At 45.1% G+C, this 16,243-nt stretch overlaps 1 protein-coding gene across 1 annotated transcript in view; it reads left to right on the top strand.

Annotated features, from left to right (window-relative positions):
- SCML4 (sex comb on midleg-like 4 (Drosophila)) overlaps positions 1-15,801 on the top strand; it is a 44,180-nt gene extending 28,379 nt beyond the window's left edge. Inside the window, exons 5-7 of the mRNA XM_010157887.1 lie at positions 1,337-1,603; positions 10,279-10,424; positions 15,676-15,801. Coding sequence (XP_010156189.1) covers positions 1,337-1,603; positions 10,279-10,424; positions 15,676-15,801 — 539 coding nt within the window. The remainder of the gene's footprint in view (positions 1-1,336; positions 1,604-10,278; positions 10,425-15,675) is intronic.
- The last annotated feature ends 442 nt before the right edge of the window (positions 15,802-16,243 follow it).

Below are 16,243 nucleotides of genomic sequence, written 5' to 3'. Positions count from 1 at the left end.
AGGGCGATTATGCACGATGAGGAAAGTGGCATTTTCAACAGCTCAGAGAAACATCATGGGGAAACGAGAGGCATTTTCCTAATCTAAGGGCTCCCTGTCCACCAGATGTTAACACCTTGTTTCACCCACTGACAGTGAGAATCTCTGAAGTGCAGGTTGCCAGTATTTGTAGGGGTTATGTGAAGGTTTAGATCTCAGAGAGGCTTCCAGGTATTTTGCTTGTATTCCAGTGGTGGTGGAGGAGAGGGTCCTGGGGCTGGCTGAGGGCGGGGCTGGATTTGCAGGGACAATGGCAGTGGGAATAAGGAGGAGCTTTGACTGTGTTTTGTGAAGACAGAAAATGCAAGTGGGAAGGAGCTTGGATATTGAGGTCTGTTGGGAGGAGACTGGGACTGATGAGAGGAGGACAGTGACATAGACATGGAGGTCTCAGTCCAGAGAGCAAAGCAAGACAGGCCTGGATTTAGGTCTGAGGGGAACTGGTTAAAAAATCTGTGTGCTGCAAAACTTGGGGCTAGACCTGCCTCATGCCTGTGTGTTAGACCCCTAAAATAGTGCAAAATTTGGTTGATTGGGAGGAATCTGAAAAGCAAGGTATTCAGCTCCTACTGGTGTGCAAAGTGCAACACAGAGGAAAGGAACCAGGGCAATGGTTTGTAGTCGTCCGTGATGCTGGCAAGGGTGTCTGAAACCGCGCCAGGTCCGAGTGACTCACTGCTCATCTCTGCCTGTGATAAACCTTGGGCGTGCTCATCACCCATCAAGCCTCTTCTCCTGCGGGATACCGGGCCTGATGGATGTCTGCAGCTGAGGATACTTTCTGATTAATTTTGGTAATTGCAACCAGAATGCTGTGGTTTACTACCTGCACTGCCTTCTACTGGCTGCCAGGCATTATGAACCCAACAAATCGTCTGTCCTGTTGTCCTCCTCTGCCTTCTTCCTTTCAGCTTCATGTTTTTCACTGAATGACAGAGCAAACAATAGCTGCACAACCCTCCAGTCTCAGTGGTATTCAGGGAGCACCACGAGGCAAAAGGGACCTGCCAGTCAGTGTCCCAGGACTTCATGGAGAATATTGTAGTAAGCTGACATGGATGAGTCATGTCAAGCCAAAGTTTCCCTATTGTGACTCTACTGACTTCTGAGTGGTCGTGCTTTCCTTCATTATTTATTAAGGATCCCTCCTGGAGCCAGCTGTCTGTACAGAAAGTTGGAAATGGAGTTAAACTTTTTGACAAAAAAAGGGAATTTTGGAAAAAAAAAAAATTAAGGGCTAAATTAAAATCGGTTCTGTTTTGCTGATGTTTCTTTTGTGTCTTGGCTTCCTGAGCAGAAACGGTCATACCTGAGGACTACCTGGCTGATCCTGCGAACATGAAGCGGTACAGCGTGGATCCCGCCGATTCTGCTTTCAGTTGCATGGGCCCCATGTATGCCACGCGGCAGAGTCCTGTAGATGGGCGTCCTGCTGGAGGCTCTTCTTCCTCCTGTAGCCATCACCCTGCCCAGATGTCTTCGGGGGGGTCCTCGACTACTGGCCTGCGGCATCAGACCTCCAGCCCAACAAGGAACGGGACTTATCTTGAAGGAAACAGAAGTGGTAATATAACATCTTGCATTTATCAATGTGTGTTGCTATGCTGGTGCCATGCTGGAGTCTTAACTCACTCCAGGATTGTCAGGGAAGTTAGTGAGATGGGTCTGGGTGGACATTCATCCAGATCACTCACCCCTCCATTTAGAAGGAGAAATAATAGCCTGTGTAAACACAGAATCAATCTGTTCATCATTAAGTGAAAAGGTGAATATTTGCTAATGCTGTTATTAATTATGTAAACATATGTATTATGTATAATCATGTGGCAATCACAACTGTTATTATCGACTTACAGATATAAATATTAATACATAAGGTATTCCTCCCAAAGATTGGTACTGCTTACAGGCAGGTACCTGTTACTTGTGTGACACCAGCTGTGTACAAGGCATGATGCAGAACAAACCCAAATATTGGTGTCTACCTCGAAGTATTTTAGCAAAAGGTTTCCTTCCCAGCTGCGTGGCCCATCCTGCCCCTTTAATCATGAACCAAGACAAATTTTGCTTGAAGAAGACTGCCCAGAAAAACCTATATTTTTAGAAATCATTCAGCTCACTGCTCAAGACTCAATTTATCCTCCAGGGAGCAAAGTCAGAAGTTTATCTGCAAATTCAAGGGATGCCATGGGAACCACTGCACTCAGTAATTCTCCTTCTTCTCTTTCTTTGTATTCTTGTCCAGTTACCCTGCTAGGATTTACATTTGCTGGGTCGGTCATTCTGCCCATTAGCCATATTCCCTATTAGACATGATTTTCTTTTCTCTAGAATGACCTGGGTTCATCAAACAGGTTAGCTAATTCCCTGAACTTCCGTTAGCTTTGTCTTTGGTTGCATTTTCCAAGTTCTCCATTAACAGGCCTTCATCAGTAGTGATTCCAACAGTGTCTTCACCCCTTACTAATTATTCAAACTTCATTTATGCATTTTTCATCTTGAAGGTAGATCTAACGAAGGAGTTGAGTGTCTCAGCCATTTTTAAGTCATTAATTTCTTTCCCTTCCTCATATATTAATGGAATCTACTGTCACTCTAGTATTCTATTTTTTTTTTTTTTACCTTGATGTATTTGCAGAAACCTGGCTGGTTCTCCCAGCCCCTTTGTCTACCACTAGCTCATTACACTGTCTTTCTGCCCTTGCATGTGCCCTGGAAACTGCAAGTGGTTCTGCATATTCCTGCTTAGCAGATACTCCAGAGCCTTTTTCTGTAGCCACAGATCTTTGCATAGTTCCTTCACATCCCTCACCTCCCCAGCGCCTGTATTAAGTTCCTTAACTTTCACTGTTTAATATTTTAGAATATTATTCTTCCAAAGTGTGTATTACCAGTATGTATTCTTGTATGTCTTTGTTTATCTAAGTTTGCCTTCTTAAACATTTAATACCTACCCAAAACCGTCGCTCACTTTGTTACTATTTTTGCACGCTCGTTTCCCCGATTTACCCCTGTATCGCACAGGCCACAGATAAGCGATTGGTTCCCATCATTATTTTTTCTTTACTTACAGAGTCAACTTTACTCAAAGCGAAGTGGATAGTATAGAAATGTACTGCTGCAAACAACTTGTAAAAGGTTGTCACTAAGAACCAGGGGCCTCTGTTACAAAGAAAGGGAAATGAAAGGCCCTTTCTTTCAGTTCGTGTTCAGTGCCTCTTGGGTCGGCATAATCAGGTACTGGAGGACAAGAGGCTTACTGTGCACAGGATTCATTTTCCCATCTCCCACTGCTTCCCTAGAGCCTCCTAGCAGAACTGGTACCCTTTTGTCAAGCTTTTCAGTTGGCAGGCACGAGGAGCCAAGATTTAACAATGTTGTTACTTGCTTGCTTTGAAAACCTTTATCATTCTGCTTAGGATCAGTCGTTATCTCTCTGTAGTGCATAGGAAGGGTCAGAGCAGTTCAGAGCACAGGTCTGCCTGGCCTCATGTCCTGTCTCCCGCGTGAAACAGCAGCACACCCCCCAGGAAAGAGATAAGTGCAGAGATGGTGGTGCTTCCCCAGTACCCTCGCTGCCCTCAGAAATTTGTGGCTCAAGGAATTCCTGAAGCAGAAGAGGTGGATTCATATCTAGTAACCCTTCATAGATTTTCCTTCCCTGAATCACCAAGCGGCTTACTGAATTCTTTGTGCATTTTCAGCATCCACAAAGCACTGTGGTAGGGTTTGCCTGCTTAAAAATGTGTTGTGTGGAGAAAAGTCATGGTATCAGGGGTTTGAATCAGTTCAAGGGACTGAAGCTTGAAATCAAAACTCCTTAGGCTTGTGCAGCTGCATCACTTTCCCTTCTTGTTTCTGACAGTGAATGCCACTGTTTCCCAGTCTCAGCCAACATCTTGAGAAAATTCAGCATGGTCCTGAGGCAGGAAGCTAAGCTCCAGGAGACAGCTACGTCCCTCTTATAACTTAGCAGAAAATCTGCCATCTTCACCAAATGGAGGCCTGAAAGTTGGCATGTCTTTTTTTCCAGAACCAAACCCGCAGAAAGGTCATAGAGTGGCCATGCAACAGGCTTTGCAGGTTTCTGTATTTCTCTAGTTGGAAACATATTAAAGCACTTTGAGGAGCAAAGAGGAAGAGATTGCTTTTGGACAAGGCAGGCACTTGTGTCATTTGGGTGTCTTTGAAGCAGTTAGGAGTGACTTTAAGCTGCTGCATATGATACTTTGGGGTAACAGGACTCACCCCAACACTGCTGAGCATTTTTTAATGTGACAAGCATTTGACACTTGCAGAGACTAGCTCTTCTGGGACTTCTGGGTCATTAGACCAGCTCAACAGTAAAGGCTCCCTAAAACTGGCAATCATCCAGTGAACATCACAAAAATGGTTATTGATTTGTTGATATTGCTTATTTACAACTATTGACAGTTTATTAGTCCTGGTATCACTGGCTGCAGATTAGGGTCTGCCATAAAGGTACACACAAACCCACACAGAGATGAGTTTGCTGTCAAGGTTTCCAAGTTTGTGCCACCACCACCCATTGCATTCCCTCTGATCCACCCAGCTGCTTTCTGGAGACTCCAGCAGAGTGTCTCCCGCAGTCCGTGGCAGCAGCTGGGTCCTCTGAGGCAGAGGAGAGACAATTGCCCTCTGACACAGCCAGGCAGTTTCCAGTGGCTGTGATGGGCAACACAGTGACATCCATGAAATCAAGGTGCCCACAGATCCATTATGATATCACTTCTAGCATTAAAGAAACTGTGTTATTTCCAGTCATGGCCTGGTTTCCTCTTCAACTCCGTTTGCGGTAGCATCAGCTCTGTAACGCTGTAATTCCCACTGTAGAGTCCTACAAAACATTGTCCACTCCTTCTTAAAATTAAAGGCTGTATTTCTTCCCAGCTATCATACTTTCACCCACCTTGCTGCTTCCACTTTTACTGGCAATCCCAGACTTCAGAAATACACATTTTTCTCCAATTGCGTTAGTGCAGCCACACTGTTTGATCACAGTCGTCACAAAATCTCTCTTGCAAAGGTCTATGGAATATCTGCTCTCACTACGATGCTTCTGCATGTGTTTTTCCTCTTTCTAGGGATAATTTATATGCTGCTGAATCGTAAGTGAGTAAAGATGAGTAGGTGGTGCGTGCCAGTCTCTGTTCTTATCCCCCTCAGTTTGCATACTTATAATGGGCAGGACTCATTAAAAGGAGGAAGAATTTCTCTCTGAAACCTCAAACCAATCTTCTTTATTTATGGATAGTTTTGAAAAATAGCTTGCCTTATTTATCATGGTGGGCAAATATCACAGAAAACCCCATAACCATAAAACATACCTCAGTGCATAGCAGAACATGTCTTTCAAGCGGAATGGATGAGATTAAACCTCAAAGCTCTCATTAATGCGATTGGACGCTTGATGCCTAATTCTCCATGATTATGCTAAAAAATTCCAAAGAAAAGAAAAAAAACCCGTCTTATTTCAGAAAGCCAGTTGGGGCTGCTAACAGATAAACATGCACTTTCTTGTCATCATTTGCCAAATTGAAGCTCTTAAATCAAGGAAGTAATAGTCAAGGACATCATAAACCTTTCCAAGCCTGCTTACATAACAAACAAAGCCTTTATTCCAAATATGAAGAATTGCATGTTCTACCACAATACAATAACCTTAACCTTGCCCTGTAGCTTGTTATTTTTATATAGATTTTATTATCCTGTATTAGCAGTTAATTATTATCGCCCAAGGGCCTTTGTTGAAGAGGCAATCCTGCTTGTTAATACATTTATTTCCTGAAAGCATTTGGAGGCGCAAGGTTTGAAGTTTCTCTTTTTCCAGAATAATATTGCAAGCACCCTGCGGGGGCCAGATCCAGCACCTCCCCAAGGCTGCGGCAAACGAGCTGCTGACAGCATCCTGGGGCTCAGGGTACCACGTCCTCGGCAAACACAGCCGTTCAACACAGTTAATTTTTGAGGACATTTACAGCCTGAAAAGTTTGATGTATCCAGTGAGCTGCCTATTTCCCCTGGCCCCTGCAAAAGAGAGGCAAAGCAAGAAAAGTGCAGATAAATGTTTAACGCCAGGCCATGCAGCATCTCATGCTGATGGTGCTGGGCTGCTCTTGCCGTGGGTGGAGGAGCGCCTGCCACATTGCATCCCCACGCAGCACGTGCCGTGCCAGGAGCGGGAGCAGCCGCACTGCGGGGCTGAGGCCACCAACCAGGTGGTAGACGCATGTCCTGCAAGCGCCTGCCGACGTGCCAATCCCAGTCTTCTTTCCAGAGGTCTCTGCTCAGTGTGGCTTATCAAACCCCACTCCACACCCATAAATACTGTTATTGTGTTCTCCCACATGCCTGCTTTTTTGGTGCCTCTTCTCCTTCTTGGTGTGCCTTAGACTTTCAGGGAAGTGTCTCCTACAAAGCCTTCCTCCTGTCCTTGCTTATAGTGGGAGGTGGTTTGTTTTTCCAAACAATTCCCGTTTCTCTGTGCCTTTGAGCGTCTGCTCCTTCTGCTTAGTTTCAGTGGATCTGCTGCTCCTTATTATCTGCTCCAGTGCAATCAGAGAGAACCTTTTAAAATTTCATTCCCACCCCCTTCCCCTGAGGCAAAGAAATCATTTAGGCCTGCAGCAATATTAAAGTTCATCTGTCACTCCCTTTCCGCTCTTATCTATCAATGACCATACTCCCTCTGGGCTCTGTTTGTTTGCCAAGAACATATTTAGGGAGTCTGTTATTTATCTTTCCTTCTTTCACAGGTTTAACTCCATGTTAGCATCGGATTTCCTTGTCTTGCCAGTGCAACCGTTTGGCTGTTGGCTGTCTCTCTCTCCATCCTCCTTCTCAGGAAGGTCCTGAGGCCAGAGGTGGGGGGCAGAGAAAAATCTGCGTGGGATGAGAGCTCAGACCAAGCCAGGCCATGTCTTTCCATCAGCTTCACTGGTCTTTGGCCACTGACCCAGTATCTCCAGCTGTTTCTGCGCAGACAATGGTCTCAACTGGGATGCCCGGAGACCTTCCCCTGCAGAGGAACCTCTTCACTCTCCTTCCCTGACACCGCTTCAGGCAGGAGGGGGAAGTGCTTCCCCCTGATTACCTAAATTTCCATAACCCATTCCATTAATTTGACAAATTTTTGCCACCTGTCAAAAACAGGAAATTGGATTTGACCTAGATTACGATCTCTAAAAATAATTATTGGTCGCAAGCACTCCCATCTCTTTGTAATCTGAGTATTCATTATCATCTTGATTAATTCTGATGACAGGATGGCATAGGATACCCGGGAGACATGAGAGTTCCTCATTTATCTAATTCTTAGGTTAAGTGTGAATACCTTCAGATGAGAAAAAATGTATAGTACTTGCCCTGCTGCCATCAAACATTTTTGTGCTTAATATAATCTTTCAGCAAAGTGATGCTATTGAAACATAAACCCCTTGCCTTTGTGCGGACATGAAACGATTTAGATTCTTTTATAAATAAGGAAATTACACATAAATGTGTAAACTACAATGTTAAAAAGCCAGAGTAAATTAAACAACAAAACACATTGTAAAAGAGATGGAAAAACAGATTGTTTCCAGGCTCATCAGCTATGAACTGTGTTCAAGACATTTGTCTGCAAGCTGCCAGTATCCCGGTTTTACTAACAATGTTTAAAGCTGGCCCCTTACACGCAAGTTAAAAACCACATCTTAATTCATGAGAAAGCAGCAGATAATCCAGGACTTGACCCTAGGTAGGTAAATAAAGACAAAACAATCTCTGAAGACTTAGTGTCTATACAGAAATCTTGGGTTTGTACTATGATATCATACCTCAAGTAGGGATTTGAAAGGGTTACCTTCACCTGCTGGGGCCTGGAAAGAGTTCTAGCCATGCAGTCTCTTTAGAAAGGTCATTTATAAATTTGTCTTTAAAAGAATCAGATTTATGCTATTGATTGCTACATTGTGAAGGAGTGAATAGAATTCCCCTGTCATTTCAACCTTTTCTTCTCATCTCTCTTCTTTTTACTACAGATATTTCCAATACCTGTGAAGGCTCCCAACCGCTCTGAGTTCCTCTTTGCCCTTTCCTGACATTTCTGGAAGCAGCGGGTTGTGGGCAGGAGTCACTGGGCCAGGGGCTGCTCTCTCTGTGCCTGATGTGAATCCCAGGCTAAGCCCCCTGGGCTTTCCTTACATTCGTACGAATTTAAGGGAAAAAATGTCATCCTCAGCAGTGACACAACATCTACCACAACTGCATTATGGCAGCAGCATAGAAAGTTCTGCAATCCTTTGGGCACAGCCAAACCTTTTTCTCCCCGCTCTATTTTCCGTCTGGTTTGCGACAGCCTAGTTTTATCCCTCACCTTTGGTTTGGGGTGCGCAGCCTCTCCACACACCAGCCAGCACCCAGACCATTGGCAGATCCGGCAGAGGAGAAATACTGCCCCCGCTGCCTCCAAGACAAGTCTTAGTTCTCCCACTTGTCCGTGACAACGTTACTTGACGTTACTGATGATCCAGGGGTTGGCCAAGATTACCCTGCTCGTTTTGCATTCTTTGTCTTCATCGTTTGATGCCAAAGGCTCCAGATGGTGCCTGTACCACTGTGTATCGCATTTATTCTGTGAGTGGAGCCCAGGGTCGCCTGAGTCCATACAAACACCAATCCTCGCTGTCTAATTAAGAGGACCTGCGGCTATTCCTTGTCCTTTATATCCAGAACAGTGACTTAGCAAATGAGAGCGTAATTAATGAGATATTTACATCTCATCCCATTATGAAGCCCATCGACCAGATTTGCACATTCATAGCACTGCTGCTTACTGGAGTTCATCCTTCATAACTGCAAAATACACCTCATTAGATGACACCATGAGATGAGCATGGCGGCAAGAAAAAAAGGAGCGATATGCACATAAAGCCGTTATTGTGCATATATGGGCAGACCCTCAGCTCGTATAAATCAGCATGGCTCTATTGAAGTCGGTGGAATGACAATCTACACAAGCCACAAGCCCAGCCCACTACATTTGCTCACACGCATTAGGATCGTGTTTTGAGTCACGCATGGTGATTCTCATGTGTTTCATCTGTGTCTATAAGCTCAGCATTTCTCTGGAGAGCTCAATTCTTCTCTCTTCAGCAGCTCTGATTGCCCTCTTGGTTACTTGGAGATCTTCCAGGCTCCAGCTTAGATATCTGTGGTCTCCCCCTACTTGCACTCTTCTGCTTCCTTTTCTGTCTTCTGTAGCGCCTGCTTGCTTACCATTTGCACCTCTCTCATTAAAAACTCAGCCTTAAATGGAATGAAATGAAGAGGTCTGGGCAAGTAACATTTTATAGATCTGTGTGCCGCTGATTGCTAATGCAGAGTTTGCCTGGTGTGGATATAAACAAATTTAAACAGCTTCCCTGTAACCTAGCATAATATAGTTCTTGTAATAGTGAAACAGCATAAGTGGGGGTGCAAATTATATTCACGTGGAGGCTGAGATTTATAATTCTGTGGAGACTAAGAATAAAAACATAAATGCACTTTCATTCCAGTGTGCCTTTATTCACTTGATTTAAAGCTACAGCAAGCCGAAGTGACCTTAAATCATCCAGGGTTTACACCATTAAAAAGTCACATGTGCAATGTTCATCTTCGCGTGTTTTAGTAGCTTTCCAAATAGGTATTCATGGGGGACCATCAGCTTCGTGAAATCCTAAGATTAGGAGGATGTGGACTAGAAGCCTTCCCTTAAGCTGCAAGATAAGCCTGACTTTTTCAATGAGAAGGAAAAAAACTTTCATTTGCTAAATCCCGATTTTATCCTCCAGCCTTCGCATTCTAACTCCTTTGTTGCTGAAGCGCTTTCTCTCCAGGTGGGAGGGTGGTGTCTTCCTGAGCCAAGATCCCGCTGCTTGCAGATCAGACAGCAGGGGCAGCTAGGTTTAAGAGCCTGGCAGCTGGCACATTTTTCCTTCCCCAGCAGGAACCTGAGGGTTTCATGTTTTTTAACGTAGTTCGCCAGCTGGGATCGTGTCTCCCAAGAAACAGTCAGACCAGAAACTGCTCCAAGTCCCCTTCTCTCCCCGCCCCACCACCTCAGGTTGATACTTGCACACACAGGTCCGATGTCCAAGAGCGCAGTGAGGCTGCCGTACCACCGCACACTCACAAACGAGGGAAAACGCTGTGAGCCGTTGTAATACGCTGTTGTGGGCTTTTTTGTACCCACAGCCTCAAGTCCTTCACCGGACCGACAAGACACGGCTCGGCCATCAAGCAGGAATCCTTTGACGTGGACGGTGGATGACGTGGTATGGTTTGTGAAGGATGCAGACCCTCTCGCTTTAGGCCCCCACGTGGAGCTCTTCAGAAAACACGTATGTAGAAGGCTACCTTTAGCATTTCTGGGTAATTAAAGCCAAGTGCATGGGCAGTCCCAGGACACATCACACACACCCCAGAGCTGCCTTTGGCTGCTATGGGCAGTGTTTGTACTCAGCCAGGTGGAACGCAGGGCCCTGCAAGGTGTTTGGCATTGCTGGGGGGTTTGGGCTGAAGAAATGTTCACTTATCACCTGAGAAGGTGGTCAAACACTGGAACAGGCTCCCTGGAGAGGTGGCCAATGCTCCAAGCCTGTTGATGTTTAGGAGGCATTTGGACAATGACCATGATTAATATGCTTTAACTTTTGGTCAGCCTTGAATTGGTCAGGCAGTTGGACAGGTCCCTTCCTACTGAAATTCTATTTATTCTCTTCTCTTCTCTTCTCTTCTCTTCTCTTCTCTTCTCTTCTCTTCTCTTCTCTTCTCTTCTCTTCTCTTCTCTTCTCTTCTCTTCTCTTCTCTTCTCTTCTCTTCTCTTCTCTTCTCTTCTCTTCTCTTCTCTTCTCTTCTCTTCTCTTCTCTTCTCTTCTCTTCTCTTCTCTTCTCTTCTCTTCTCTTCTCTTCTCTTCTCTTCTCTTCTCTTCTCTTCTCTTCTCTTCTCTTCTCTTCTCTTCTCTTCTCTTCTCTTCTCTTTTTTCTTCTCTTTTCTCTGCTCTGCTCTGCTCTGCTACGCTACGCTACTAATCCTTCAATGGGGAGAGACCCTAACAAAGTCTTCAGAAAATGTTCACTATTTGTGCCCAACTACACCAGCATAAATTGTTTCTACGCTAAGCCTAAGAGAAAGCACAGAGGATCTGGTGCTCATTACTCATTGTCAGATTGGCACAAAAAAGCCTCATCTCGATGACAGTTTTTTTCCCAGTATACCTATGATTCTTCTCTGAAGAGCATTTTTTATGTGTCTCTAGATATTTAGCAGGAGAAACCCAAAACAGCAAGCTTTTAATCTTTTTCCCCACAGTATTATGTAACTACATAACGAAATCTAACAGACCTGCTGAGTCACTGGAGAATATGATAGTTGCTTTTGCTAGGCAATCTCCAGTGGTGGAAATTATATTATCCTTAATTAGTTAAGGGAAAGACTGTAAACACATATCTGAGGTGAAGTTCCTCGTTCTGCTGCTGTATATGGAGTTGGCACTAATGTATCTAAGTGCATCTTCAGCATTCTCCTCCTCATCCATCGTCCTTGATCAATTCAGTCTGGCTATGAAAATGGATTGTACCCTAAAAGTGACTCGCTTGTGTTCAGCTGGAGGTCATAGCTTTGGATGTAAATGCCTGGACCTAGGTCTAAACAAGAAGAGCTCCCGAGCCCCCACTCCTGATCAAGCACCTCAGGTTGCAAAGCAAACGAGAGGGCTTGATAGCCAGGTCCCACTCCTTGCCCATAGGGCAGCAGGGATGGGTGGGAATGTGGGTCTGCAGGCAAGAGCTGAGGAAGACAACCAGTGGGCTTCCACCTACACCCTGGATGCAGGGCTACCAGGTTCTGAGGAGAAGAGATCACTGAGGAGCACAGGAAAATGAAAAGGAACACAGGCCTTGGTGTCTGCTCACCCTAGGCAGGTGTGGAGGCCATCTGCCATCTGCAGGGAAGCTGGCGGGATGGAAACCACAGAGTGGGTACGGTGGTGCTAGGACCAAACCTGTGATGACGATTCAGGTGCCAGCCTGCTTTTCCTGGCCTTCTGCAGAGAAGGCACATTTGCCTTATAAGCTGATAATGAAAACATGGTCTACCTTGGGTATGGTGGGTAACCAGGCACATAAACAAGCCACTGACCAGTTTAAAGGAACTTGCTTTAGCATGAGTTTTTGAGACTATCAGAAGGGTTTGTGCAGCAGGGAGGGAGACCTGCCATCCATTGTCTGCCAGGTATGACGGTACATCTGGAAGAAAAGTAGATGTTTAACGTTGATCTTGTAAATACATACGGTGCAAAAGCACTGGTTTTCTCTAGTTTCCACTTGTACCAAAGGATGGCACAGCACGCTTTTTTCTCGCAACAGGGCAGTGACGTGAGCCAGGCAGTCACGGGCCAGCTGCACTGGAGCATGATATGCTGCCACAGCTGCTCTGTGACCAAAGCCACCAAGCTAAATTGCCACTAAAGACGGTCACTGTCATCCTGTGTGAAATCCCCCTGTGCCTATGGGCTCTGCTTACCATTGGTTTCCTTGTAAAATATGCCGTAGGTGTGTGAACCTGGGTAAGATTGCCACACGACTCAATTCAATTATGCCTTTGAGTTATGTACGTCCCTGCAATTTTTCAGCCTTCAAATCTCAGCTGGATTAGCACAGAGACCCCAGGGGTGAGAGACAAGTGATTAGTCCATTAACCTTAGCCATATCTTCCTGTATGTTCAATCTTTCTATGAAGCAGGTGCATAATTTACTTAGAAGCACTTACTGTCATTGGCTGGGCCCAGCTGTCACCTGGAGTTGCCGCACCGGCAATCAGTGTTTTCTGAGCGATGACACTGGGCGGGGAAGAAAAGGCTAGGAGAGGTACCCTGCCCACGGGCGGTGGGCTTTCCCACTCTATTAATCCATTTGGGTGCTGACTGCAGTCCCCGGAGCCACCTGTCCTGGTGTGCGGTGAGGAGGCGCAGCCCTCATCCTCCGCTGATGCAGCAGGCGCTGCAGGATGACCGGCCCTGTCTCTGCTCTTCCTGCCAGCAGCGGAAGCTTTTCTTCTTGCCAAGGAACTTTGTCACAGGTGGCTCCTGAGAGCATCCACTGAAGATCACGAAACTGCCTACTACCTCCCTTCCGCCGTTCCCTGCTCCCTTGGCAGGGATGTGTGCCAAGGAGAGCCAAAAGGAGCCGGTGGCCTGGCAGGGATCTCGCGGTGGCACTGCGGGCAAGCCCTGTGCAGTGAGCAAGAAAGACCTGGTAGAAAGACTGCGGGAAGGGGGGTGGAGGAGGCGAAAGCGGTACACGGGGAATTAGCAGGTAGAAAACGCAAGCTGGAAGGGATTGAAGCAATGTTATGGTCTGACAGTTTAAGTATGGCCAGTGATTGGCAAATGCATGTATGAAGGAGACAAACACCTTTGAGTTTAACATAATTAATCCAATTTATTCAAATAGCAACCTGTCTCCGCCAGTGCTAGACATCAGGCTTGTGAGCCTGCATCTTCCTCTAGACCTTCCTCTCGAGTGTTTGGGCACTGACCACTTGCTGCACTCCTGTTGCAGGTGGTGGCCTTACTTGGGTGTCTGTTCATGAGACTGGAGAATACAAAAGTGAGATATATGTGTATTCCAAGCAGGATATAGATCCTGAAACCTTTGATTTTACTTGGAATTAGGTGCTTAAACAGCCATGAAGATGGGGACTTTCATCGTTCTCATTAAAAGCCTCATCCTGGGCAATTGTTTGCACAGCACAGGGCTTGTTTAGGGGCTACTCTGCTTTTTGAAGAGCATCCTCAGAACAAGTGCTGCAAGAAGCTGCCAAAACCACAGCCATACTCATTCTCGCAGGTGGAAGCTGTATGTATGTTTACACCCACTGTATCATGGCCTCGCAGCTCATGCATTTGCCGTGTTCATTCCCCTACAGGAACATGGCAACGATCTGCAATATTTTAACTTGCAGTGGGTTAGATTTCAGCTCATGTGAAACAAGCTAATTGCACCGATGGCACTGAGTTTTACCAGCTTCAGATCTGGTTCAAGATCTTCCAGTGGGGATGTTGCAGATTTGGGGATGGTGCTATAGAAGCCTTCTTTTTAAAAGGGCTGACATGGCAATATTGTAGGGAAGTCAAGCCAACAATCTGCACAGGCAAATGGCTAATATGGGATATTTATTGGATATTAATGCTCCCTCGGGCATATTCTTGCCATTCCCCCTACGCGATAATAATAAAGGAAATATTAAAATGCTGAACTCAACATTTAGAAACAGCCGCCTCCGCACCAAACCCTTGACTGTTTTTGCCCTGTGGCACCACAGTTCCAGGAGTTTGTTTTTCTTTCTTATGCAAATATTAACTACATGTAATACTTACTCTTACCTTCCCTTAGTGTCCTTAAAGTAATGGGAAGGAGATGGGGAAGGTGAAGTGAATTTCTGTTATGGATAGAGTGGGGGTTGCAAAATGAAGAGCATTAATTGATTGAGTTAATCAGAAGGTGACCTTAACTGCTCATCAGCTAAATCACCTACTGAATGGAATAATAATGATCAGGGCAAATTAGGATCCATAGTGTTGCTTAATTAGTAGGTAATGGATCACAGAGGAAAGATCTGGCCATCAAAACCAGGATACAATATATACAGCATTAGTATGTGTGCGTAAGTGTGTATCTATGCGCACACACATAGCGCTCGTGACACTTTAGCTCTGACGGTCCCGGTAGGTAAATGTGGTGGAGACTGAGAGGAGGGGTACCACTTTTTAGCAGATCCACTAATATAGTTGAAAAAAAAACGTACAAGCTCAGGGTCCGAGGAAGAGATCCACTAATATAGTTGAAAAAAAACCGTACAAGCTCAGGGTCCGAGGAAGGGCAGTGTAGCTGGATGCTTCTGCGTTTTACAGTCCATAGTAAAACAGAGCCCGCCTTATTTTGTGCACCCAAGCTACTTTGTGGTTTCAAAAGGCCACCAGGTCTGGGGTAAAAAACTGAACTTGGTGGTCATTTCCTCCACTTACATGATGGTTAAAAGAAATTTGAACAAATTTTATTAATAAATGCAATAAAGTCAGCAAGTTACTACTGCCTTTAAATTAAGAAATATACATATATCACTGGATGCAAGTGCACTGGGGACATGTGAAACCTGCAGATAGACAGGGACAAAGCTGGAATTGAGGTGTGCTATTTGCAGGTGATGAAGCCGCATCCCCCTCCCTCTCTCCATCACTCACTCCTTTCTCTCAAGGTTGACTGGCTTTTCTCAGAACTGGGCTTAGAGCAACCATGATTATCCTTTTTTTTTTAAATCCTCATGTTTTAATGGCAAAGCAATTGAAAACCTCAACAAACCTTACAGCTCCTGGAAGAATAAAAAGTACTATTTGATTAATCCCTCCTTTAGAGTTTCCTTCTGTCATACCTCAGACTTCAATTTTTACAATGGAATTACAAAATGCATGACATTTCAGCTAGCTCTAAGAGACATGCTGCTTCCGATTCACCTTCTTTAACATGTCAGGATGCAGCACTGGAAGGAGGGGGGGAACACTTTTTGATTCTCCTTCTCTCTTTTGAATCCAGGAGATTGATGGCAATGCTTTGTTGCTGCTGAAAAGTGACATGATCATGAAATACCTGGGGCTGAAACTGGGACCCGCGCTGAAACTGTGTTACCACATTGATAAGCTCAAGCAAACCAAATTCTAACAATTTCTTGAACAACAACAGAACCTGACCTAAATCTAGATGGAAAACTAAAGGTAACATGTTGCCTTACAGAAATGCATTCATTTGCAGATTGTTTTTCCTTCTTTTTTAACAAAGACTTTGTCTTTTTGAACATTTGTGCATCGTCACCTTTTTTTAATCCAATAGGATCTTTTGGGCTGCTTTGTGTTAACAATTTGCCAAAAGGTATGTAATGACAATAATTATTTTGTATCATTAATATTATTATTATTATAGTAAGCCCTATTTTTGTAATCAGAAGTGGGAAATCAAACCCAAACACAGCTATGGCATACGCTGAGGGCTGCTGGAAGCCGAACCAAGAGTCCCTCACTTGCCACGGGTCCGTCTCGGAGGAGTAACCGCTGACCTGCATCTGCTGGGCTCCAGCTCCACCACCGACAGATGCTCAAGGGCTGGC

Source organism: Eurypyga helias, unplaced genomic scaffold (assembly GCF_000690775.1).
Source record: "Eurypyga helias isolate BGI_N326 unplaced genomic scaffold, ASM69077v1 scaffold5468, whole genome shotgun sequence".
Classification (NCBI taxonomy): domain Eukaryota; kingdom Metazoa; phylum Chordata; class Aves; order Eurypygiformes; family Eurypygidae; genus Eurypyga; species Eurypyga helias.
This window is presented reverse-complemented; position numbering and strand designations above follow the sequence as displayed.